The following is a 27,129-nucleotide window of genomic DNA, read 5'->3' on the forward strand; positions in this document are numbered from 1 at the left end:
CTGTAAACAGATCTGCTGTCATCCAGGTTTTGTTGTTCCATTTCTTAGAGTATAGGCAGAGTAGATTTAGCATAATTTAAGGATCCTAGAATTTCTGTAATGGCAAATGAGCACTGGCTTCAACTTAAAAGTCACCAGCTGCATTAGTCCCTACCAAGAGAGTCAGCCATCCTTTGAAGCCAGGCATTGACTTCTCTCTAGCTATGAAAGTCCTAAATGGCATCTTCTTCCAAGAGAAGGCTGTTTCAACTACACTGAAAATCTGTTTTTTAGTGTAGCCACCTTTATCAATTATCTTAGCTAGATCTTCTGGATAACTTGCTGCAGCTTGCATCTGCTGCTTCATCTTATACTTTTCTATTACGGAGATGGCTTCTTTCCTTAAATTTCATGAAACAATCTCTGCTAGCTTCAAACTTTCCTTCTGCAGCTTCCTCACCTCTCTCAGCTTTCATAGAATTGAAGAGAGTTAGGGCCTTGTTCTGGATTAGGCTTTGGTTTAAGGCAATATTATGGCTGGTTTGACCTTCTATCCAGACCACTCAAACTTTCTCCGTATCAGCAATAAGGCTGTTTTACTTTCTTATTACTTGTGTTCACTGGAGTAGTACTTTTAATTTTCTTTAAGAACTTTTCCTTTGCATTCACAACTTGGTTAAGTGTTTGGCACAAGAGATCTATCTTTAGGTTCAACTCAACTTTCAACATGTTTTCCTTACTAAGCTTTATCATTTCTAGCTTTTTGATTTAAAATGAGAGATGTGTGACTCTTCCTTTCATGTGAACACTTTGAGGTTGTTGTAGGGATATTAATTGGCCTAATTTCAAATCTGTTGTGTCTTAGGGAACAGGGAGGCCCGAAGAAAGGGAGAAAGACAGGGAAATGGCCAGTTAAGCAGTCAGAACACATACAACATTTATTAAGTTTGTCATCTTATATGGGCATGGTTCATCACACCCCAAAACAATTACAATAGTAACAAAGATCACTGATCACAGATCACCACAGCAGATATAATGAAAAAGTTTGAAATATTGTGAAAATTACCAAAATGTGACACAGAGACACCAAGTAAATACATGTTGTTGGAAAAATGGTGCTGACAGACTTGCTCAAAGTAGGGTTGCCACAAACCTTCAAATTTGTAAAAAAAAAAAAATAAAAACAACAAAAAAAAAACACCACCAAACAAAACAACGCAGTATCTGTCAATTGCAATAAAGCAAAGCACAATAAAATGAGGCATGCCTGCGTAGTAAGGCATTAACTCTACTACTGCTTATATTATTTTTACAGTTCCTACTTTTAGAAAACAAACCTAAGTTTAAAAAGGAAAAGAAGAGGAGAGGGTATTCCATATTTGTTTTAGGATTGAAACCAACTGATTTTCACCATTCATTAAAACTTTTCCAACAATGTAGCATTCAAATGAGCATTCTTATCTTCACACAGAAGCTACATCTTGCTTGATTAACTCAGCATGTCGAGCTGGTGGTCTCACTAACGAGTTCCACTGTCTCACCAGGAGGAAAATATATTCCTCTAACTGTTGGATGCTGACACTATCTCCAGCTAGGCTAGTGAAATCACAGAAATGGTATTTTTATTAGTTCTAATTTTAAAAAAACCTTAGAAGGTAAAACTTTTTACACTAACACTTGGACTTGGAAGAAAATACACACTTAACTCAGGCCAATATATATTTCTAAAATTGGCCTTACTACAAATTTCTTTTGGATACTGATCATTTCAGAGACTTTTATTTGTATTTTGTTTTTAATGTTTCCCTTACAATTCCAGAATTAGAATCATGAAGATTCTGTCATAATGACTTGGGAAAACATGGGTTTGGGCTTAAAATAAAAACAGAAGAAATATAAAAACAGTAGGAAAATATTATAAAAACAGTATTTTCACCTCAAAGCAGAAGAGACCATCACACTAGACCTCCCAAGTTCATTAAACCAAGTAAACCTAGTATTTTCAAGATTAGGCTCTAAAAATGGGATATCTGACTAGAGTATATAGTAATTTCCCCAAAGATACTAACTTTAATGGTAATGTGCCCCACCGTTTAGTATCTATAAAGATGTGCCAGTGATTACCTGGAGAGGGAAGGAAGAAATGCTTCTTGGGACAATGAAAGAACTCACCTATAATTCAGAAGGGTGAGTTCAGTCTTAACCTTTTATTAAGAAACTGTATCCCTAATAAGTATGACAAGTAATTTTAGTGAATATCACAAGATGATGTGCCTTACTTAGCAAATGAGAATATAAAGTATTTGAAAAGGTGAATTTTTCCCATTCACATTCACTCAAGGAAAAAGAATGAAGAACACTACCTTGTATAACTTTTCTTCACTTGCCATGGCAGTTTACCTGGGCTGGGAAATAGTCCCATAACCCAGATTGGTCTCCTTTTGAAGTCCATCTCATGGAAAGGGAAAAATTACTATATTTTCCATAAAGGAGGCAAATACAAACTCTGTGCCTCGTTCCAGACACAATTACTTTTAGCTGTGGAAAAATGTTAACTCTGCTTTTCAGTTCAAAAAATCCAAGATACTCACTCTTTTAATGTTAATTGTAGCTTATTTGAACTCATTTGTTGAAGAATTAAATCCATAGAATAAGTCAGAATTTCACATGCTAGAGGTAATAACCAAGACAGCCTCTTAATTTAAAATCTTCTTCTCTCTGGTATTCAGTAGTACATTTATATTAAAAAGAGTAAAGAAGAGACTTTCCAATGGACACTTACTGTAAATATGGAAGCAGTATAAAACAGGAACGGAAAAGGGATCTCCTTTTTATTTCTCTCCTGAAGAATGAATTGTGGAGGATGTAGTGGTTATTCCACATCATAAATCGAACCTCTTTCAGACCCCGAGAGTTGGCTTCTTCAATCAATCGAATGACAGACTATGGAGTAGAAAACAGAAAGAAAAAAAGTTTTTTAAAAAAGCAAGTTAATAATAATCATCACTATGAAATATGAAAATGTAAAGGCAAAAATAGTTAATCTCACTGTTAACATCAGAGGAATTTCAATAAAATACAGTAAGTCAAATTAATTCCTTTTATGTGTTAAATTTTTTTCCCCTCTGAAGATGCAGAGAAGCAGCTCCCTGTTCAGAAGAACATGGATTTCCACCTTACGAAACATGTGAGGCCCAGGGAATTACTCTATTCTATTTTGAGCCTTAACGTTGTCCTAGAGATTTTTTTGGGGGGTGAGGGTTATATTTCTTAAGGGAATTTTCAGAAGAGGAATTAAAGATGGTGGTGTATAAAGTTCAAATAAACCAATTAAGTTCCCCAAACCCAAGAAACTTCTCAGAGGAAAAACACAGAACAGTCCAAGTATCCTGAGAATACATTTTGGACAGCCTCTTATTTTCTTTGGAAGGTAGATACTAGTGATCACTTAAAAGAAAGCAAGAAGTTTTAGTTTAATATTGTATTTTATAGCAATTAACATACTGGTTGTCTTCTTTTGCTACTGTCTTAAGTCAAAGTAAGGTAGATAAGTTAGTTATCCCTTTTCGTAATGCTAGAAATGAATTTAATCAAATTGAAGAAATCTAATCTCTTTGGAATGTGAAATTAATCTCTAAAGTCCATTTTCAGGGTGTTTAAACTTGACTCAAGATTGTCATTCAGAGGCAAAGTAAACCATCATCATTTTAAAAATCTTGCTTTGTGATTGATGACCTATTCTTGCTATCTCAGGCTAAGGATGCAAGTGCACATATGACAAAATTTTAAATAACTGATTTGTCTGATCACAGCTCAATAAACATTTTCAGGTACTCCTTCCCAGGCCCCTGAGAGTGACTGTTTTCATTAGGCTTCTGAAATGCTAAGAGTAACACACGATCTCAATCTCCACAAGCCCAGGAGACAGATAAAAACCAAGTTATACCAGTTCTCATCTCATTAAAATTATTCCAAAGGTGGCAACAGGTTTAAGTATTTCATCTCTATAAGGTAGGATTCTGGGGAAAGCATTTTATTTCTCTGATAATACTGGTATTCTATTTATGGATTTCAAATTAATGGAAAAAAATAAATTTTCAGAAAAATAAAGAGAAAAATTTTACTTGTATCAACAAGATTCAATTTTCTATTCATAAGCTCTTTGATAATATTAGTAGTTCTGCCTAGTCATTGTTGGAAAAGTAGAACAAAAGAACAGAGAAAAAAATTTTAAATATACTTTTTCAAAAAAGAAAAAGTACATTTGAAAAGTTAACTTGCCAAAAGAAAAAAAATAAAAACCTGTAAATACCTCAGGATACTCTCTCCATCCGAAGTGGTCCCTACAGAAGAATTTCCAGACTGTGTGGTAAATAGAGTTGACATTGCTAGAGGGTGGTGTGGACAGCCTTCGTAGTTGGTCAAATTCAGTTGTTTCATACACGTTCATGGCATTCAAATCTGCCCAAAATTCTTGTCCTCTGAAAAGACCCCCCCAAAAAACCCTGTTAATATATTCACAAAATAAAAATATCTAAACATCTCATCAGACATTAAAAATATCTAGTATAGCTTGTTGTAGAAAACTTGCTTTACTTGGAGTACAGGATATTACTGGTTATTTTCACAGCATCCATTCCCTATGTGCCCTTTCTTGCCAAGACCAAAATTTCCAGGCCATTGTGTTATGGTAGGATTGATTTAACCCCATACATAGCACCACTGGCCTAACCCAGTCAACATAATCCCAATCTCCATTCCACAGTGGGCTAACACACACTCTGGTCTCAGCCAATCAGGGAGTCAGTTTTAGAATGAAGCTGATAATAGAAACCAGACAGAGAAACCAAAGAAAAGTTCTCTTGAAGCTTGCCCCTTTTTCAGAGGCATCAGTTTACCTGGGCCAATACAGGAATACACTGTATTGCCTGATGAAAGACAGGAAAAAAGAAAAAAAAGGAAAAATACAATGACCTCAGACAATGCCAGTACTAATCCACCCCAAATCAATAGTCTTTTATCCTGTGGGTGAAAAAATGGCAAAACATGAAGAGAAAAGTAGTTTGGATTATGGTGAGGTTTACCTGTGAGAATATTTTTGTCATTTTGTTACCTGGTCTACTATTGCTGAAACAGCACTTTACAAACATCTCCATACTGTTGGGGGTGGGGGTCGGGGTGGGGAAGAATCCCACTATGTGAATCAGACTCATTTGTGGTCCAATTAGAACATTTATGTTTCCTTTTCAATAGAACATCATCTAGTGTTTGAAACATATGAATTATTATTTTAAGTAACTGGTATAACATTCATTGTACTTTTCTCTCCTTTTTCTTTTTTGTGTTATGTTTGAAAATTTCCCTAAGAAAATACAAAAAATGAAATATATCATAAAATAATATAATATATGTTGCAGAGTAACAGGTTCCTGAATACATTACTCAATACTTCCCATCTTTTCTATCACAATGGATTTCTAAATGGATGTCTACAACACATGGGATATTCCAGATCCAGTGGCATTCAGAAAGACTGGTACATGTGAAATCCAGAGACTGGGACAGATTTTCCCAATAACCAACTTATTTCCTTGCTGTAAATGAGGATTTTGAAAAGGCTATTAATTTTGCTTTATGGGTTTTGTTGGTTAGTGCAACATTTTCCAAACTCTGCTCTTGGAACACTTGCTTCAAGAACTGTTAAAAAGTATTCTGTGCACAAAGGATTTTGCAGTCAAATGTTTGAAAAATTGGTCATACAAAGTTGAACAACTTACTCACTATAGCCTTTCTGCAGTCCTTTTAATATACTAAGGTAGATACTGAAGTACCTTGATGAGGGCTTTAAAATATCCTTCTAAATCTATGACAGCGCTCTCCCTCCCCTACCCCCACGAATACCACGTAACACCTCGCAATACACCTCTGGCAAATGTCAAGGAAGAAAAATCTACTCCCCATCTTCCACCCTGATGTCTGCCAATTTGTGAATCAGGTTCTACTCTTCAAAAAAAACTCAAGTTATATACCCAATGGCTGGTGCCAAGAAGCAAGCATACAACTTGTAAAAAGCACTATGTTCTCTTAAAATTTCCAAAAGATCCTTCCCTCAAATCCAAATTTCTTGCTTAGAAAGAATAATAACTAGCAGTGGGATGTGGTCTTAAAAATAACATAATTTTAATTAGGCATGAAATGGGGATAAGACAATAAGACATAGTTTAAAATCACATTTGGTTACTGTTTTGTTTAAAATAATGTATGGTAAATAGAAATATTTAATTCAAGAGGAAAAATGTTTCTGGGAAATCCCTGGGGGAAAAAAACCCCAGAAAATTAGAACTTCTATGCCTAAGTTAAACTTCCTATCAAGTTGCTTTAAAGAATTTTCACTTAACTTTAGGAAATTCTGATGCTATGATTGGGAAGAGAGATATAAACCTAGACTATTTCAAGTTTCTAAACATATTTTCCCCCCTTTAAGCTTATCTCCCAACAACTGTTCCCAATTATGAGTTAACAAATCCCCAGTATTTCCTTTAAGGAGTTCTTAGAACAGCAGTCATTATGTTATCACGCATTATAATATAAACAGCTAATGCTTTTTGCTGTTTAAGTGTCAGATTTTATTCTGGACATCACTCTAGCAATTTCTGTTTAAGCTTTATTACTGAGACTTTATAGATAATGATTTGCATGAGAAAGACATCTACAACTGCAGCTCAGCTTTTGCTACATTCTCTGTGCATTTCAGTCCTTGGGGCATTATGAAATTTCTATGACAAATTCTAATTTACTACAATCAACTGTTCTTTGGATTGATGTATCAAAGTACTGTTTTAGCTCTATTTGATTTTCAATATGCTTTTCTAGACTTGACAGAGACAAAATAACAAATTTGAAAAACATTAAATTATCTTTTTATAAGATTAATTTTACCACCTGCTCTCCCTTAAACAGGGAATGCTTTAAAAATCCAAAGCCAAGAGTTTTTTTCCTCTACAATCTGCATCAGTATGAATGTGTGCAAAACAGTTGCCAAATGTTCAACATCCACCACTCTTCTTTATCAAACCATTGTTTCCTATTATCAGAAAGCAGTTATGAGTCATCTGTGTGTGGTAATGGTGATGGTGGGCTGCATTAGGCAATACACAAAGAATTAAACAGATGTAGTCCCTGTCTTCCAGGGGCTTCAAGAGAGGAATAACTAACAAAACTTAGAACGAAAGAAGCAGGACATCTGCCTATCTAAATTCAACAGTGGCAAGTACATTCAAGAAGTAAGAGGACAAAGAATAGACATGCAGCATTATGAAGAGGAGGTGGTTATTGGCATCTAGGATTAGATAAAGGTCAGGAAAAGAGGTTTTATTTTATCAAGCCAAGATAGCTTCCTGTAAGAGAAAGAATTTTAGGAGTTTAAATAATAGGAAATATCAGCAAAGAGCTGTGTGTAAGAAAAAGGAAAAAGAGGTCTCCAACACTTCAATTCTAGAAGAAGGGTGGAGACAGAAGTGGTACAAGTAGTTGGAAACGGAGACCTTCAAAACAGGGGTATATGAGAGATGAGGAAATGTGAACCAGGGGGTAAGAGGCAACATGAGAGATGTCAGGCCATGAGCTAAGGATGTAAATAATCCAGGGTCTCAGAGCCTTAAGGTATAAGGGTGGGAATTTAGAGTACCGAGCAGATGAGGATAAAGAGTCAAAGTAGTAAATAGTAGATGTGTGAAAACTGAGCAAGAGAGACAGTGCTAGAGACATGGGACTTTGGGGGAGGGAGTGTCTTTGTAAAAGTAGAGTACTATAATCCTTGTGGATGAGAATCCTATCTGGCCTAAGGGCATCCCTACTGAGGGATGGCCAGAAAGAAGTATGAGGCCGGGCGTGGTGGCTCACGCCTGTAATCCTAGCACTCTGGGAGGCCGAGGTGGGCGGATCGTTTGAGCTCAGGAGTTCGAGACCAGCCTGAGCAAGAGCGAGACCCCATCTCTACTAAAAATAGAAAGAAATTATATGGACAGCTAAAAATATGTATAGAAAAAAAAAATTAGCCGGGCATGGTGGTGCATGCCTGTAGTCCCAGCTACTCGGGAGGCTGAGACAGGAGGATCCCTTGAGCTCAGGAGTTTGAGGTTGCTGTGAGCTAGGCTGACGCCACGGCACTCACTCTAGCCTGGGCAACAAAGCGAGACTCTGTCTCAAAAAAAAAAAAAAAGAAGTATGAGAGGTGGTCACTGTGTTTCAGGATTTATATTTTGCTAAACATATCACATGGCTAGATCCGTCAGTATTGTGTTATCTAAGATATAACCTTATCATGAGCCAGAAAAATAAAAAACTTGTGAGCAGGTTGCTGATTTTTGTTATAAAAGGAAGAATGAACTTTAACTGCTGAAATATTAACAATTCTGCTTCGCATGTTTTGCCAACAAACACAACACCACACATACCAGTATAAGAATCCAGATATAAAACTAATTTAAAATTCTGAAAAGGATACCCATTCTCATAATTTAGATGTTTTATAACAATGGTTCTCTTCTTAACAAGTATCTGTACATACCAATTAAGCCAACATTTTCTGACACATATTAGCAATGCATAGAGCACCAACACCCACACTAAGTCAGGAAATATGCCCTACACATCATTTCCTCTATATTATAAACTGACTATTGTCTTAGTATATTTCAGATACTAAAAAGAAAGTAAAAAATAACTACGGCATGAGCAATAAACAGAGCTGGAATAAAAACCAAAACTAATATAGAAACAGATGCTAAATGAAATAGAAATTAGTAAGAACATGACTTCTTTCTCAGATAAATAGCTTTTCAGTTTATGTATTTGAGAGCTTAGTAAAGAGCACAACCATTTTAGGCAATTTCTCTACTATAAAAGGTTTGAAACCAAGAAAGAAATGTGACAAAAAAGGAAAAAGTAATCTTAAGTAGGCACACTGATTAAGTATTGGGCTCTGATTTGGGGATAATATGAAAAAGACAAAATGCCACAGAGAACCAATCTAGCGGGGGCAGTAAACCTTGTGGCAGTGTGAAATGTGGCACAAAGGTGGTCTGGGAACAACTCAGAAGCAGATGGCCTACCTCTGCTGGGAAAGGTGTCAGGAAAAGTGGTCAAGGGAGGTGTCCCAGAGTGGATGAAATGTGAGCCAAGTCCAGTCAGCCACCAGGCAGACAACGGGAGGCAAGACACCACATGCAGACTGACTGCATGTGTAGAAGCTAAACAAGCAAGGCACGAGGAGAGTGTGCAAGAAGCACATGTGGTTCATGTGGGAAGTCAGGGAGAGATGATAAGGGATAAGACTGGACTGGATAGGCTGGCTGGGGCCAGATAATAAAGTGCTTTGTATGCTGGGTTAAGAGGTTAGGACTTGATTCTGCAGTAGGGCAATAGGAATCACCAGAGGATTTTCAACAAGGTCCAGACTTGCCTCTATAAAGGTCACTTCAATAGTACTTGTATAGAAGAATAATTTACTTATTTATTTTGGGCAGAGGAGGGTGGGGAAAGGTGGGGGAGAGGTAGAGACAAGCACTCATTTGCTAAATATTTATTAGCATATTTATCAATATTTATTATTCTATGATTAACCATCTACAGCTATTAGAACTGCACAACACAAATGATGACAGAGGACTAAGGAAGCAAACTAGGGATGATTTGAGAGGTATTTAAGAATCAGAATCTAATTGTATGAAGGATGATTACGTGTGGATCAGAAGAAAGTAGAAAGAGCGCAGGATATGTCCCATGTTTTTGATCTGGGTGATTGGATCATGGTGCCATTAAAGAGAAAGAAATTATAAGAGGTGGAACATCTTTAAGTGGGAAGAGGATGTAAATAAAATATAAACTCAGACTTTAGCAAAGTCAATTCAAGTTTTCTGAACCCTACTCTGTACAGTTTTAACCAGATCAAATATACTTTGGAACCTTGGCTTCCTGCCTTTAAGAGTTAACTGGTTTCTGCAAGGATAAACCTGTGACCTCAAAACTAATTAACACCAACCCTAACTGGCTAGACAAACCACACATAATTAGTAGGCTCTCTTATTTTATTATTATGATGTAAAGTGAAAATAACTCCCAAAGTGATGGTCATAATGATAGAAGGATAAAGATTAAATGCATCTGAGAGAGTATTTAGGCTCTTCTGCTACTGGCTTGAGACAGGCATGACAGATAGGATATGTTTGCTGCTGCTAAAGAAATTTCACAGGCACACAAAATATAGCTGGCTTTTGATACCTGGCTTTGATGTTTCCAGGAACTCATTTAGCAATGCTGAGTATCTGACAGCTTATAACCCTTCGAATATGTTACAAGGTGATGAGAATCAAAGCCATGGCATACACAACACCAACATTATTTTGTGAAAGTAGTGTAGTTATTAAACTTCAGAGAACTATATACTAGTAACTTTCTGCTTTAGTAGCACAGTAACTGTCGTTTATTCTGTTCCTAATTAAGATTTGTGCTAACACTTCCTCAAATAAATAGCATAGAACTATTGGGGGAGGCAATAAAACTTATCTATAAATGCTTACAATCAAAGCAACATCTTTTAATATTCACCAGAAGTTAAAATGCTGTACTTAATTTCTAGACTATGACATCGGTCATGGTAACAACTGATTTTTCGCTTTGTATCCAGAAGTAGCTATAGACAAGGACATACCCACAAATCAAAAGTGAGAGTTTACATTATTATGCATATGGTGCTCAGTAGTTATGCAAAGACTAAGAACCAAATGTTGACTCTAAATTAAATTTGCCCACCTCTAAAGAGATCCTGACCCAATCAAGGCAGGATTACTGAGACTTAGATCACTCTGTAAAACTATCAATATAAAACTTGGATCACAGATATATCTAATGGTTCCAAATACTTCAAAAGAGTTTTGGGTAGGTAAAAATGTTCCCCATTTTAAGACACAATGCATTTCTTGGAATCAATTCTTTCAAAAGTGATCACCAGGCAAAATTCTGTGCGTGCTCCTCCTTTGGTCTCTCCTAAAACAGCTTGGAAAAAGGTGAATTTCTGAGAAGGCAGCAAGTTAGAGAGATGCTGTCTGGAATCATGTTTATCTTGGGCCAAACCCCATGTCTGAGTTACAAATTATTAGACATCTTAATCTGTGGTCTTAAAGTCATTCTACAGCTAAACATGGTGAAATGACAAAGAGAATAAGAGATAGGAGAGGAATGGGTGGCAGGTAAGTTGTCTAAATGAAAAGATACCATTTTTAAGCTTTTTTAATTGTATATTCTCCAAAAGTTTGTGGGGAACTAAAACCCATACATACCACAGCTTATCCTCAAAAAGCTTTGATACTAAGACATGGCCATTTGAATACATCTACATGTTTGCTAAACCCCTAATAAATAATACCATACATTGAAGTTCCCTGCCCCAATGCAACCACTAAAAGCAAATTATAATATTCACTTAAGGAAAAGAATCTACTAAAATACTGCTATGCTGACATTTTTGGTTTTTATTACACACTACAGATCAAAGCAAAAAACACAATAAAACTTCCTAGTAAGATGTGGATAAGTCTAAAATCTTTCATAAATAAAAACTACACTTATGAGATCAGAAGATCTCACTGTTATCTATTTATGGAGGCATGAAGTTAAATTTTGCACCCTGAAGGTACCAAAAATGTCACACTGCCTTAACTTTGATCCAAGTTCAGTCACGTGTCCTGAGACTCGCAGAAGGTAACTATAAGTGAGACATACTTCTCAATCACGGCCTGATAAGGAATGGAAACTTAATTTTTATGAGAACAGCTGAGATAGAAAGCACAGACTAGTTTTTAAAAATTGTGTAGCATGCCTTATATATTGCCTTAAATTATGCAATTACTGATTTTTATGAAGATGAGTAGATATCCCCTCTGTTGAGTGAAATACTTTTAAAACTAAGGTTTCTATCTTACCTCAAAGTAGACAATAAAAAAATGTCTGCCATGTAGTCAAGGCATAAATACTGGTTAATTCAATTTTTTGGATATAAACTTGGCAGCGTTTAAAGACGGATAAAATAAATTTGTTCATAAAACTTTTCTACATAAAGTCAATACACATACGTAAAACCTAAAATTACTTAAAAATAAGTTGCTTTCAAATAACCTCAAACAATTCAGGACTCATTTGTACACAAATGAAATATTAATTATAAATACTTTTAAAAATACTCTCTAATAATCTCTAGTAAGCTATAATCTATTAGCTTCATTGCTGTTTAGACTTTTAAATTATAAATGACTCCCTTAAAAAGGTTTTTATTCAGCATTTTCTTTTATTTAGCCTTGGCTTCCCCCCCAATTAGTCCAGATGATCTAACTAATCAATAAGAGAGTTAGAAATATACTCATTGATGGCTTATGATGTATTTGGTGCTAAGAACCCCGAGATGAGTAAGCAGCTTTCAAGCAGACTAGAGATTTGAATGCATACAAACTACATGGGGAATTGATCAACCTGATAGTTCTTTAAACAAATTTCTGGAAAAAAGATTTTCTACAGAAAAGATATTAAAAGTTTTTTATTGTCTAAAATTTTATAAACCATGATCACAAAATCTATCAACAGTCTTAAATCAGTAACTTTTTCTGGGGGAGATGGATTCTACAAAGCCAAGTTTCTCTGATAGATTCAATTTTATCAATTAGTTAAGACAGTCTAAATTATTTTTTAGTAACAAATAAATTGTAGAACACTTTACACAATGCTTCTGCTGTCTGGCAGCATTAGGATAATCCAAATGTCAAAAAGCAAGCAAGCAAATTTCCTCCTGTTTCACATACTCTATCCAGATTCAAAGATGTCTTTCTTTCATTAGGATGAGTAATTAAACCCTGGAAGGCAAACCTAGTATTTCTCTCGTGCTTATTTTTACTCTCTAAATGCCTGGAAATGAAAGAGCTAAGCCAGGTGACAGTCAGAAACCAAGGACCAACCACAGCAGGAAATTATTTAGAATATTTTGTGCCGTTTGCCCTCTCTACACCCTGATCAGCTGCAGGAACTGTGAAGATCACAGGGTGTAGGCAATATTCTGAAAGCAATGCACTACTGAAAGCAAAGTTCACCCTTGGGCCCCAACCCATGCCATTTTTCACTGATGATTCAGTGCTGGTAAAAATTTAGACCAAAGAAGGTCCCCCAAACTCTGTGGCTATACATCAAGTGAGAAGGGAGAGTTTAAGAAACCATTAATTAATCCAAAAAGAAAAAAGCTAATGTAATAGAAATTCCTGTAAGTGTAGCCTAAATTAAACATTTTCCAATCACTACGAGAAGTGCTATGTTTCAACATAAGACTATTCACAAATCCTTCCTTATGCTCAGAAGCAACAGAACCAAAACAGGACTTCTATTTGCATAAAGAATACAAATTTACTGAACTCTTTCTCAGACAACTTAGTCATGGGAGATTCTAATACATTCCTTACACAATTTTTTGTGGTACATATACCACTGGTTTCTGTAGAACGTGAAAGGGAACAGTCACTCTAGTATGCTCACTCTTGTAAGTGCTTACTTTCATTGTGATGACCATGTAAAGGTTCTTTACTGGTCAAGTGGGTGTTACCAGTAAGTAAACACCACAGAGAAAGATCAAGGAGACAGATACATTTCGTTGTGTGGAAACGGCAAATAGAAATGCTTAGTTAACACTCTTTTAATGCTTGTCTTAGCAACAGTAACTGGGTAGGTCAGCGAGGAAAACTGGAAGTTTAATACATGACAGTTAAAAGTTTATTAATATCAACTTTTAAAATTTGAGTTCCTGATCAGAATTCATTATATTTACATCAAGTGTACAATACTGTTTTGCACAGATTGAATATAAATCGTTACAAGACACCAAGTTGAGTAAGTGGAATTTACATAAAATCCTTAATTTTCAAAAATTTCAAAATGTATTTCAGAACCTACCACTTGCAATTGCAAATTCCCCGATTAACAAGAAATTATCTATATTAATGATGTGAGGCTTTCAGTTCATGCGTCAAACTGGGCTATATTAGTTTTAGCACTTGCAGGGAGAAATTTTAAATAGGGGTGAGTTTGTGTGCAGTATAATTCCTGGTCTCTAGAAAGCATAGCCATGAATAATCTATAAATATAAAAATAAGGAATACTTAGTTTTGCTGAAGAAATTCCTTCACATCTAAAATATGGCTTGTTTGCTCCTAGAAATAGTGAACTTCAGAAGTATTTTATTTCTTTGTACAGTTTGTGGTTATGGTACTACAAAGTAGAGTTCAACCCAAAATCTCAGCCTAGTACATAACAATTTTAAACCTAGAATGAAACAGAAAATGGCTCAACCTTCAGCACTCTGGTGTCTTTCAAAGACACAAAATCATTCACACTCACATTATCTTAAGACTCCCAGACTTATAAAAGAGAAACTCTACTACTTTTACAAAGTTTCTTTCACTTAGTGTTCAATTTGAATCGGCCTTACAGAAAGTTGTGCCAGAATAATCACTTTGCAATACAAAATGTATTTGTTTTTTCCTTTGCAAAAATGATATACACATATACTTAGGTTTCCTTCCACAAAAAGGTAACCACAACTCACAAATGGGAGAATGGTAATTATTAAAGGTTGTTGACCAAGGTTAAGAGGACCTGAGGTCCTCATTTAAATGCAATCCAGAATCATCATCAAATCGGGAGGTAAGAAATAAAAAAGGCCATAGGAAAACAGTCATAATCTCAAAGGTCTGGATTTTAGTAGCATTCCTTGAGTAGTCAATGCTTGAATGGTCTACATACTGCATTACCCTTTAGAAATAGCCCCCAAACCCAGAATAAAACTGAGAATCATTGACCATATTAAAAATACACAGAAGAATTTATGAAATTTACCTTTGCTTTATGGAAGACTATAAAATTAGAATCTAAAAATTCTAGTGCAAAAATAGGAAATAGATTTACAGGGACACAGCAGAGTTATCCTGTCAAAAGCAGCATTTTTTTGCATGCCCATTATGTGTAGAAGTTTTAAATGCTGAATGGAGTTATGACTATAGGTTGAGCATCATTAATCCGAAAACCCAAAATGCTCCAAAATCCAAAACTTTTTTGAGCACCAAGATGATGCTCAAAGGAAGTGCTCTTTGGAGCATTTCAGATTTTGGATTTTGGAGGTTTGACTGGTATAATTCAAATATTCCAAAATCTGAAAAATAAACTTGAAATCTGAAATACTTCTAGTCCTGAAAACACTTTGGATAATACTCAACCTGTATTTCTTTTCTTTTTCTTATTTATAATAAAAAGAGTTTTGTTTTCAATTCAACAATAAAAAGACATAATGTATAATGCAATTAGTTTCAGGGATTGCCAGATAACCTTATAAGCTATTTCCTCCAACTGTCTAATTTAAAAGTTATAAATCTGTGCTTTTTGGCAAGGTTCATTTTCATTACCATAAATACAACAGGAAAAGACTGACCCCAACCTGAAGCTAGGTGACAGATGCTTCAAAAAGTCTATTCTGCTTATTGATAAAAACCCAGAAAGAGAATAAATGAATGATTGCCATTGATTTCCATGACAGCTCTACACAGACACAGTAACTTCCCTGGATTAGTATAGATGGAAGCCAATTAGTTTTATTTCATATGTAAATGGCAGCATAAAGAAGTACCAAAAAAAAAAATTCATTGGATTGCTTTATCCTAAAGCACAAGGCACACATTTTAAAAGTCACTTCAAACACAGTTCTTGCTTATGGAGCTCTCTCTTTCTCTTAGGCAGGAATTTTTAAAATAAATTCAAACTCATCCAGCTGTGTATATTCAAGAAATACCAAAAAGTCACAAGGCATAGTAAGTTTCAGCTGTTCTCCTCTCTCCAGTGTTATCAATAACACATAATGAGTTAGTTCATACATCATCACAGCTGTGCAGGCCAGAGTTAACTTGGCTAATTTAACTATTCCAGTAGAGTTCAGTCAGGAGCTTGTTCTAGTTAAGATAATTCACTCGGCAAGTCATATAGAATATAACACTATATGCTTTTTATTATCATGAATATGCATTTCTCCTTTCCTTCTTACGTAAGAGTTTCCGTGAAGTCATCTAATAGTATTGTCCAGTGGACAAATTTAAAAAAAGACTTCTTACAGCAATTGGCAATCAAAACCACTCAGCAACTAAGACTAGGACAATATTTTAGGCTTCAACCTTAAGCAAGTAAAACTCCCTCTTTTATCAGTAAGGATTAATTCCAAAAGAGGAAAGAACACTGTCCTCTGGAAAAAATTAACCATAGATTCAGGGTTTGGAACTTTCTTTTTCAACTCCATCCTCTTTCGATACATTCAGAATTAGAAATAATCATAAGTCATATTTTCATCTGTAGTAACAAAATAAGGTTTGCAGAGTGTCCTTTCTGGATGGGTGGCAATAACTAGAATACTATTCTGGCACACTTTAAAATGAATGTAATGGGAAACCAATGGTGATCGTGGAAGCTAAAAAGAGATATGCACAGCCTCTATAATTTCAATTACCCACAACAGTATTCCACACAGTGAGTGAGGCTCTTTTAAAACTGCTTAGTTCTGCTATCCAATATCATTATATCTACTAAGGATGAGTGCCTAATGTTAGAGACTGTGTTTTCTTAATCGAAAACACAACATTCAATGTTGTTTTCTCAACTGCATATTTGGAATTTGGAAATTCTCCAAGGCCCATCTCATGTACAGAAAAGAAGCCTCAGTATCTGTATCTGGAGAGTTCATACACACAACTCGTATACAGTCGACGTTGGCAATAAACATTTATAGATGTACAAAAGCAGAATGAGAAAGCAAAGTAGGATTATATCATAATTTCATTACAATGAATCAAGTAAGCATTTATTATTGAAATCATTTTTAAATGTTTTTAGGGTCTAAGCATCATGACTAAAAAGTTGGAAAGGACCTGTGAACTTATCTAGCTCAACTTCCTTTCCAATTCCATTCCTGAGAACAAAATGAACACTACACATCTAATTTAGATTTAGTTGGTAAATCCAATACACTTGCAAAGCGAAGTTTGAAACTATGCTTTTGCCTCTCCTACGGACCTAGAACTATGAACTTTTTCCAAGTTGCACACAATGAAGATGTTATGGGTATGGAATATAATGATTTACCAAGTCATATAAACTAATGAAAACACTGCGATAAACAACTGTCATTCATTATTCATTATTCCTGAATCCAAAGACTGCCAGGTCTGACTTGGACATATACACAGCTGAACACACACTTCCTGGTTATATGCAATCTGAACAGATAGACCAGCTTTACAGGCCTGACCACAGAGATTAATCGCTTTAGCCAAATAATGTGGTAACCATGTGAACCTGGGCTGCTCCAGCTTGTTTGTGAATCTCTCAGCAAGGCTCAACATGCCGTTATCTGCATCTTGTTGCCAGGAAACACAACATCGCTTTGGAATACAAGGAAAACCAGGTTGCAATGACCACAGGTCAACTTCCCAAGAGCCTAATTTGTGACACTTAGCTATCTACAATATTGCAAAATTTCTTCCTGTAGTGCTGAGAGAAGTTCACTTTACTAGTAATTTAACAGTTAATACTTTTTGCTATTTTATCAGGGCAGGGCCACTTACTACCACTAACAATGTAGTGGAAGCAATAGTAATTATAATAATAATTCACTCATACTTTTCCTCTCCCAAATGTCAGGTAAACATTAGTTTACTTCATTAAAATTGATATGGAAATCAAACACCCACTGCAACTACTTTATAACTGATCCAACAATGTATGCTTATGAGCTTTTATCTGTTTATTCTTCAGCAAAATAATCATACCAAAGGATAAAATACCCTATATGCTGCTGACCTAAGAGTTCTTGGATTTTCTAGGATCAAAATAACTATTTTTCCTTGCTCATAGTAACAGAATATGTGTTGAACAATAATCCTGCTAGTTTCTTCCTGACCAATTCAAACAGATAGAAACTTAATGTACCAAGATGCTGAAGTACTCAGCAGACTGGAAATTTGCTTCACAGTAAAATGGAAGGCCACTGTTCTGCAGAGTTTTGCAATCTGGAGTTGGAAGGATTAGAGTGGCTTTGAGAGTATATAAAATTAATTACCCTTGACATAGCAATTAGAATTGCTAGCTCATGGGCAAGAGAGATTTTGGACAATACCTTATTAAGAAAATGTTTAAAGTAAAATGTAAAACATTTTTCTTTCTTCCAAGGCTGTTTTAAAAAAGTACTCAGTTTTACTGTAAGAGTTGTGCTACCCAAGCAAGGTAGAATCTTGAATGCATTATATTATCAAGATAATACATTTATAGCCAGGAAAACTACATTCTTGATATGGCCTTACTTTTATCCCAGGGGGTTCCCTATGTAGTACCCTTGAACTTAGGCTTTATATTGTTTCTCTTCATGTTCCACACTTCCCCTTTGAAACACAATATGCAAAGTTCTAGTCTCAGCCAGGCTGGTGGCTCACGCCTGTAATCCTAGCACTCTGGGAGGCCGACGCGGGAGGATTGCTCAAGGTCAGGAGTTCAAGACCAGCCTGAGCAAGAGCAAGACCCCCGTCTCTACTAAAAATACAAAGAAATTAACCAGACAACTAAAAATATATAGAAAAAATTAGCTGGGCATGGTGGCGCATGCCTGTAATCCCAGCTGCTCAGGAGGCTGAGGCAGAAGGATCGCTTGAGCCCAGGAGTTTGAGGTTGCTGTGAGCTAGGCTGATGCCACGGCACTCTAGCCTGGGCAACAGAGCAAGACACTCCAGGTGTTAAAAAGACACATGGACCTATGTACTACAACTGAAATATTGAAATACTGGAAGAAAACCACTAACCCAACACTAAAAGGGTGCAAGAGAAGTTTGAAAAAAAAAAAATCAGGTTTCTGTAATGCCAACAATGGATGGTCTGGCACTAATCAGAATACAGAAGGCCAACATCAAGACTAACAGAATAAAACAACTTAAAATTGGTTTATAGCCACCATTTGCTGACTCTCCAGACATCTGGGTAGTGTAAACTATCTATGAACAAAGATGACTCTCAAGGAAGTTTTTCTGAGTTGGTACAGTCTGCATTTTCCCTCATATATAGGTCATATCTCTCAATACTATGCCAGGCCATTCATTATCTGTGAAGCTGTCAGGTTGCCTTCATGGTCTCCCAAGTCAGGTAGCAAGGAAAGAAGTGCTCTTCTCTTCCATATAATCTTAATCCTTACTCTTTGTCTTACATAAATAGCTATTAACACCACACATTTTAACTCCTCCTACGTTATAGGAGAAATATAGAGATTGATGCTTACTATATAGCCATTTTTGCACTAGCAACTTTACACGTGGCAACTATCATTTTCATTTTAAAGTTCAATTAAAGAAGAATTAGGATGTGGAAATATCAGGTTCTCTGTCAGTAAATATTGCTTATAGACATCCATACTAAGAGAACTGAGTTATATATATTTTGCATATCAAAAGTTGAGGATAGTTTTTTTGTGAATAAACATATCCATTTACATAAATCCTCCCTTCACTCATTGTTAAAATTCTTCCAGGTTTAAAAAATACTCTGAATTGTGCAACTATTTATCTATAAGATAAACTTAATGGTAAAAAGCTTCAAGGAAACTAATAAAAGATTGAGAAGTATGGGAGGAACTTGTGAATCACTCACAAAAAAAGTGTTTAAACCATTTAAAATGAAAAGGGCCACAAAAATCTCCCAACAATATTACTTTCTTTTAAAAAAATAGCAGCTACTCAATATGTAGAACTTTAAATTTAGACAAATTAGGTATTCATTATTTATAATAAGATTCACCACGGACTTTCTTTTAAAAAGCTCTCCTGTGTGACTAAAATAATATTTGATTCACCATATTCAATGTATATGCAACTTCCCAGTGACACACATATTGAACAGAGTGACATCTGAATTGTTCAAATCATAAAACCTTCATTGTTTGGTTGGGTAAGTAGCCTGCATTCAACCACCATGAAAAATCAGGATAGCGTAAAGCCCAAAGAATAACAGTGGAAAAAAGAATAAAACCTATTACTACTGTAAGAAACTACTCCACACTAAGCTTTTAGCTTCTTTACCTTCTCTATAGCATTTAAAAAGTTTTACAAATTGTTATAAATACATACCCATACTTCATTCTCATTCTATCATTTTCTGGGTTACAGTAAAATCTTTCCAAGTGCTCCTGAGAATCATTGGATATACTCTGCCACTTTTGAGTAGTTGTCCTTTTGATCTGCCAATGATATGGCAAGACTGTGTGGTGCTTCAAACAATCCCTGCCATAAATACAAGTGCCTTGCAGAAAGTCCATGCAGATTTCAATTCCGTTTTCTTGGTGAGTGTGGTACTGTAGCTGGTTCACCAGCTCAAACACGAGGTCAAGGGAAGCCTCCTCACTTTTGTCCTGGAAAAGCTTAGTACTCAACTTATCACTGGTGTCCAAAATGTACTGGATTGTAAAACTGTTATCTTGGAAAACCCCTGGAACATAATCCAAGACTTTGTCTATGCAGTCAGGACTAGTAGGAACATCACCTGAAACTGGGTGCAAAAGGTCAGTCTGGAAGTGCCCTGATGTAGAATCTGCCACTGTCCCACTGATGGTTTCTGGTGAAAAGCTGTGATCCTGGATTGGAACCACTTGCTCTGGAGCATCAGTGGAAGGATGGGCTTCTGGTATCTGGCCCCCGACATTTGTTCCATCAGGAATCAGGACAGACATACTGTTTTCTGCTGGTGGGCATGATGTATTCATTTCCAGGGTTTTTTTCACCATAGGTTCGTGTAAGCTGTTCTCATCTGCACTCTGGTTCCTAGGTCTAAAAACCCCATCAAGTGAGCCAGACTCTAGTAAAGTATTTAATATTGGCCTCAAAGACCTCAGGGTTCCAGTTCCCAACCTTTTCTGATCCTGCTTTTTCTTAAAACAAGTCTTCAATGGAGTGATCTTCTCAGAAAGTCTCATTTGGCATGAAAAGTCATCAGGAGGAGAGGGAGGCTGCACTACACAGTCTGGCTCAGATTCTGTGGTTTCCATTTCCATGATGTGGATTAGCTCCAATTGCTCCTCAGTCTAAAAATCCTACCAGGAAAGGAAGGAAGATGATCATTTACACACTGACAACTGGATCACATTCATTCATTAAAATGTTTTGTTTTGGTCTGTGATAGAGGCCCTGAAATCATTTCCTCTTATACTATATTTAGCCTTTCTAGGTCAATTTTAAATTTTATTGAGAAATCAAGGCTCCAAAGTAACCAAGGCTATCCAAAAGCCTACAGCAGGTAAAGGTAGAAGAGAGAGAGAGTCTTTCAATAGGCCTTTGGCACTTATTTGTGGACCTAACATATGAGTCTGTAATTTTGCTGGGGTATGAATTTTTACTACGGCTAGAGTAGGGTAGGAGATGGGAGGTAGAAATAACTGTGTCTAGATGATAACAGCAGGGAAGCCACATCTCTACTTAGCTTTGTGGTTCTCTTCACAGTTGTTTATGTACCACCTGTCTCATGAGTTGACAAAAACTTAAGTTTCTTTGTGGGGAAAAAAAGTTCCACAAACGAAGGTTAAACTTCAAAGTTAAATACTGAGTGAATTTGGGGTGTAAGAATATACCCAGGAAACAGGACTTCTCAATTGAAATATTATATGGGAGAATGCCAGGAGAAGCCTGTTAATCATTCCTATATTCAGAAAGTTCTAACATATTCCTGAAGAATGTTAAGGGTCTACTTTTGAAATCTCCAGAAGCATTACCACTACCGAAGGAACACCAGGCTGGGTGTGTTTAGCAACAGAAGCCACATCAGCAGCAACCACTGCACACTGTGTTAGAAACCAAACACAACTTCATAACACAGAAAGGGCCTCTAAGTCCCTGTCTTCAAAAGTTATATATATGCATTTTTAAAGAGGCAAATGAAGGCATATATAGAAAATTAACACAAGAATACAAAACATACTCCAAATGTCAGATTCCTAATGAAATACTGAAAGAGATTTTAAAAACGTGCTTTCTTTCAAGAATCAGACCCCTTGAAAAAAATTGAAACTAAAAAATATTTACTCAGATTGTGCCAGGTGAGAAAGGGACAGTAATAAGCAATTAACCCTTTTCTCTCGTCCAACAAACCAAAAGAGATCCTTGAAGCAAGAGGCTATGATTTAATCAAGTATGCATCCTAGATGCCCAGTACAGTGCCTAGCACAATGCATACTGCAGGTGTTCCACAAATATTTTGTTGCCTGAATGACTGAAGGCACACATTAAATGTTTAGTTCTTTGTTGTTTATGGGTCAAAGTCAACAAAAAAAGATAAAACTAAGTGCCTCTCCAAAAATCAATATTAAAAATACAACTGGAGAAAATCATAATCGATGTGTAAAAAGTGCATAGTAATCACTCAGAAAAATAAAATACAAAGCATAGTATATAGCAAAGTGTTAGTATATATGTAAGCACAAAAGGAAAAGGTAGAAACAGGGGAGTTCAGTTTGAGCTGGCATTGTTAGGGAAAGCTTCACGAAGAAGGAGGGACCTGACATGAGACATAAATCAAGTGGAAAGCAGCCAAGCCAGGCGTTATTATTCATCATTCAGTGCTATTGCCTCAAGGCAGAATTGGCACAGATTGTGGTATTCCCTCTCCACCACACCAAACCGGCCTATGCCTTCCCCTACGCACATACACACCAACCACTCCTATCACCCCTTATCAAGGAAAAACAGACACTAAACCAATTTTATTTATACGTGTGTGTACACACATACAAGCGCGTGCAACTTTTCCTATTATTGCCTTTCATCAAACTCGGAAACAAAACTGGGAGGAAGAAGCAGAGAACTAGAGAAGTGGCTAAGCCACTAGAACCTACTTCCCCAATTAGTTTGCATAACAGAAAAATAAAGATTGGAAGGACACTTCCTCCGGTCCCTGGCTGCAGGCAACCCCGAGAGATCGCTCGCCGAGGGACTCCAGGGATCACCGACACTCCCGGACAATTGCACATTCCAAGGAAACCGCCCGCTCCACACACTGCGCGCCCGCCGCCGCGCGACACCCGGGCGCCGACCCGGGTCCGAGTGACGCCTCCTGCCGGCCGCGGCGGTTTACGCAGCTCCGAACCCCGGGCCGCGCCAACTTGGCCAAGAGCGGCCCAGGCGCCGCCCGGCCGGACAATTCCGAGTGTTCCCGGGCATCCCTGCCCCCTCCGCAGGCGCCGGGCGCCCCTCAAACCGACGATCCGGCCTTCTCCTGACTAACGACCCCCGGCTTCCCAGTCGCGGCTCTACATTTCTTCTTCACCTCCTTAGCTCACCTCCTGAGGAGCGTCTGGCGCGTCTGGGAGGCTCGCAGAACTGAGCCGCGAAGCGCCGGGGAACGGCGGCGGGCGCTCCTCGCGGCGGCCGGGAGGAAGGCGAAGACTTGTGCGCCCTCAAAGTTAATGTGAAAACAGCCCGCAAACTTCTCGGCTGCAGCCCGCAACGCGGGGCCGGCCGGAAGTCTCCCGCGACTGCCCTGCCCTCCTCCCGGGTCTGTGAAGGGCTGCTCCGCGCCTCAGGAGCGCCCGGGGTCTGCCCGGGGGGGAGGCCGCATAGGCATGCCCCCGCCCTGACGAAGAGGGAAGGGGCGGGCGCCAGCGACCCCAACTAAGTCCTTGAGCGTCTTGGTCTGACTTATACACCTGCCGGAGGCTCTAAGTGACTAAGGAGTGTGCACTAATTCCCTCTTTCTATTGATGGGATCCGGATGAATTTGGTACAAAACGTTAGTCTAAAAATCAATCGCCCTGATCTGCAAGAGCCCGGCACACTCCCGGCGCGGGGCCGGCGCCGCGAGGCCGGCTCCCGCCATCCCGGCTAGGGTCCCTCGGCCCCTCAGCGCCCACTCGGAGCCGTTTACCTGAACCAGAGCCTGAGAGACCGGACCACAAGAGCCGCGTTGCGGGCAGCGTCCGCGCCGGGGCTCGGCGCCGAAGGAGGGCGCTGGCGTCTAGGGGTCGCAGGCCGGCGACGCGGCTAGCCGCGCACGGGCCATTCAGCAGCCGCGAGCGCAGAAAGCCTCAACAGCGCTCCGGGTCCAGCTCGCTCGCCTGTCACCTCGAGCTCTGCTTTAAGTGGCTTCCGGTCGCCTCCTCCCTACGAGCCCGTCGCGGAGGCGGAGCCTGGGCGCCAGGGGGTGGGGTGGGGTGAGGAGGCCGGACGCTCAGTGGGTGCCGGGAAGGAGCCCCGCCTTCCTCGCGCGCGTGCGCGCTCGCTCTCGGGGAGGTGCAAGGGGCGTGCGTGCGGTGGCCTTGCGCTCCCGCGAGGGGGCGTGTCCTTTCGCGGCCGGCCGGTCCCCGAGGGTCCGCGTCTACGCGCGTCTGGGAGCGCGCGCTGTGTGGGGCGGGCTCCATCTGCCTGCGGACAGATGGAGGGTCACTTTGTTCCGAGGAGACCCTGGCACTCGAGGGAGGTTGTGAAACGGAACGACCCGTTTCGGTGCGGTTGGCTTTGTTTATTTGCCTCCTTACAGACGCCTTCAGCCCCTGAGGCCGCCGGTCCCTGAGAGAAGGCAAACGGCTGCCTCCGTCGCTACCGCCAGACGGGGTCGCCTGCCCCGCGCCGGACGGGCGGGACAGTGCTCACCTGCGCCGACGCCTCTGTATCCGGCCGCGTAGGCCGCCTTGCTTAAGGGAAACGTAGCTTAGCGGGTTTGATGATAGAAGCGCCTATATATGGGATTTAAAGACCACAGACACGGTAGTGACTAAATGTATTCATTCAGCAAATATATCAGAGCGCCTGTTACGTGCCAGGCATGTACTAGGCTTAGAGCTACAACTTCTATCAGCCCAGACCTCATACCTGTCCTGATGGAGCTCGCAGAGCACCATGTACTCTTCTCTAAAATATACACCACATATGAAATAGACATATTTTCTGGAATGTAAAATGCCTTGAATTGTAACTCCATATGTTGAATAGATTTTCAGTGGCTCATATAATCCCTACATATGGGGAGGGGGGAGGTACTGGTAATTCCGGACATGGAAGCCTGTAAAAATAGAGAAGAGGAGACAGTAATAGACATTGCGGTTCTAAGCCTCTATTGAACGTTTTAAACCAGACTAGGTGAGCACACCAGCAAAGAATAGGTTAAGGGTGGTATATCCCCAGGAGGCTTATCATTTCAAATTTCATCAAGGCAGGGCCATTAAACTAAGGTGGGAATGATATGGGTGGAATTCAGGAGACAATAGTTAAAGACAAGAATCTTTACATTTAAAAAATTATATTGAGGGGCCAGGCGGGATGGCTCACGCCTATAATCCTAGCACTCTGGGAGGCCTAGGCGGGTGGATTGTTTGAGCTCAGGGGTTCGAGACCAGCCTGAGCAAGAGGGACACCCTGTCTCTACTAAAAATAGAAAGAAATTAGCTGGACAGCTAAAAATATATAGAAAAAATTAGCTGGGCATGGTGGCGAATGCCTGTAGTCCCAGCTATTCGGGAGGCTGAGGCAGTAGGATTGCTTGAGCCCAGGAGTTTGAGGTTGCTGTGAGAGTTAGGCTGACATCACGGCACTCTAGCCCGGGGAACAGAGTGAGACTCTGTCTCAAAAAAAAAAAAGAAAGAAAGAAAGAAAAGAAAAGAAATTATATTGAGACAAGATCTTGGTCTGTGTCTACTCACACATAGAATTGCCTAGAAGTAAATATTTGAGTTTAAATCTACCGTCTTACTGTTTGCTTTCTATTTGTCTCATCTGTTCTACGTTCCTTTTCCTCCTTTTAGAATTTTTTTTTTTTTTGAGACAGAGTCTCATTCTGTTGCCCCGGCTAGAGTGCAATGGGGTCAGCTCACAGCAACCTCAAACTGCAGGGATCAAGCAATCCTCCTGCCTCAGCCTCCCAAGTAGCTGGGACTACAGGCAAGCACCACCATGCCCGGCTAATTTTTCTATATATTTTTAGCTGTCCAGCTAATCTATCTATCTTTCTTTCTTTCTTTCTTTCTTTCTTTCTTTCTTTCTTTCTTTCTTTTTTTTTTTAAGTAGAAATGGGGTCTTGCTCTTACTCAGGCTTGTCTCGCACTCCTGAGCTCAAACGATCCGCCTGCCTCAGCCTCCCAGAGTGGTAGGATTACAGGCGTGAGCCACCTTGCCCGGCCAGAATTTCTTCTTTTCTTTTCTTTTTTTTTTTGGAAACAGAGTCTAGCTCTGTCGCCTGGGCTAGAGTACAGTGGCTGATCATAGCTTACAGCAACCTCAAACTCCTGGGCTCAAGCAATCCTCCTGCCTCAGCCTCCTGAGTAGCTGGGACTAAAGGCACCCACCACCACACCTTGCTAATTTTTCTACTTTTAGTAGAGATGAGGTCTTGCTCAGGCTGGTCTCAAACTCCTGGCCTCAAGCAATCCTCCTGCCTCAGCCTCCCTAAGTGCTAGGATTACAGGCGTGAGCCACCACACCTGGCCTTAGATTATTTTTTAATTCCACTCTCTTCCAACAATTATTTGTTATACGTTGTTTATTCTTTTAGTAGTGTTTCAGTTATTTATTGCTGTGTACATAACACCTCAAAATATAATGACTTAAAACAATAATTCTTTTATTTGCTCATGATTCCAGGTTCTGTGTCTCAGGTATTCAGTCAAAGCATAGTAGAGATGGCTCATCTCTGCTGCATGATATTTGGAGCTTCAATTAGGGTGGATCAGATGGATGGGGTCTGGCTGGGATGGCTCAGCTAGGGCCCTATATCTTGGGACTTAAGGATGTAGATGGAGTTTCATGACAAAATGAAGGTGAAGATGCTGTGGAAAATATGAAGATGAAAGCCACAAGCTAAGCGTGCTGGAGCAGAAAGAGAGAAAGCTGTTGGCTGCATGGCTTCTCCACATGGCTAATTTAGGCTTCCTGACAACATGGTGATCTTAGAGTTGCAAGAGGGGACATTCCAAGAGGACAAGCTTCAATGTGCAAGCCTTTATTTGCATCATAACTACTGACATGTTACTGGCCAAAGCAAGTCACATGGCCAAGCTCAGAGTCA

At 38.8% G+C, this 27,129-nt stretch overlaps 1 protein-coding gene across 3 annotated transcripts in view; it reads right to left on the reverse strand.

Moving 5' to 3' along the window:
* The window catches only part of TIPARP (TCDD inducible poly(ADP-ribose) polymerase), a 31,943-nt gene extending 7,739 nt beyond the window's left edge, over positions 1 to 24,204 (reverse strand). The window contains exons 1-4 of one of the 3 annotated variants that reach the window (XM_069473051.1): positions 23,998 to 24,204; positions 20,217 to 21,175; positions 4,295 to 4,463; positions 2,765 to 2,925 (exon numbers count right to left, since the gene is read on the reverse strand). In XM_069473051.1, coding sequence (XP_069329152.1) covers positions 2,765 to 2,925; positions 4,295 to 4,463; positions 20,217 to 21,136 — 1,250 coding nt within the window. In that variant the 5' untranslated portion in view covers positions 21,137 to 21,175; positions 23,998 to 24,204. Of the gene's footprint in view, positions 1 to 2,764; positions 2,926 to 4,294; positions 4,464 to 20,216; positions 21,176 to 22,160; positions 22,185 to 23,413; positions 23,881 to 23,997 lie in introns of those variants that run through there. The other 2 variants (XM_069473052.1, XM_069473053.1) reach the window with 2 other exon arrangements.
* Positions 24,205 to 27,129: the final 2,925 nt, after the last annotated feature.

This window comes from Eulemur rufifrons, chromosome 7, assembly GCF_041146395.1.
Source record: "Eulemur rufifrons isolate Redbay chromosome 7, OSU_ERuf_1, whole genome shotgun sequence".
NCBI classification, from domain to species: Eukaryota; Metazoa; Chordata; class Mammalia; order Primates; family Lemuridae; genus Eulemur; species Eulemur rufifrons.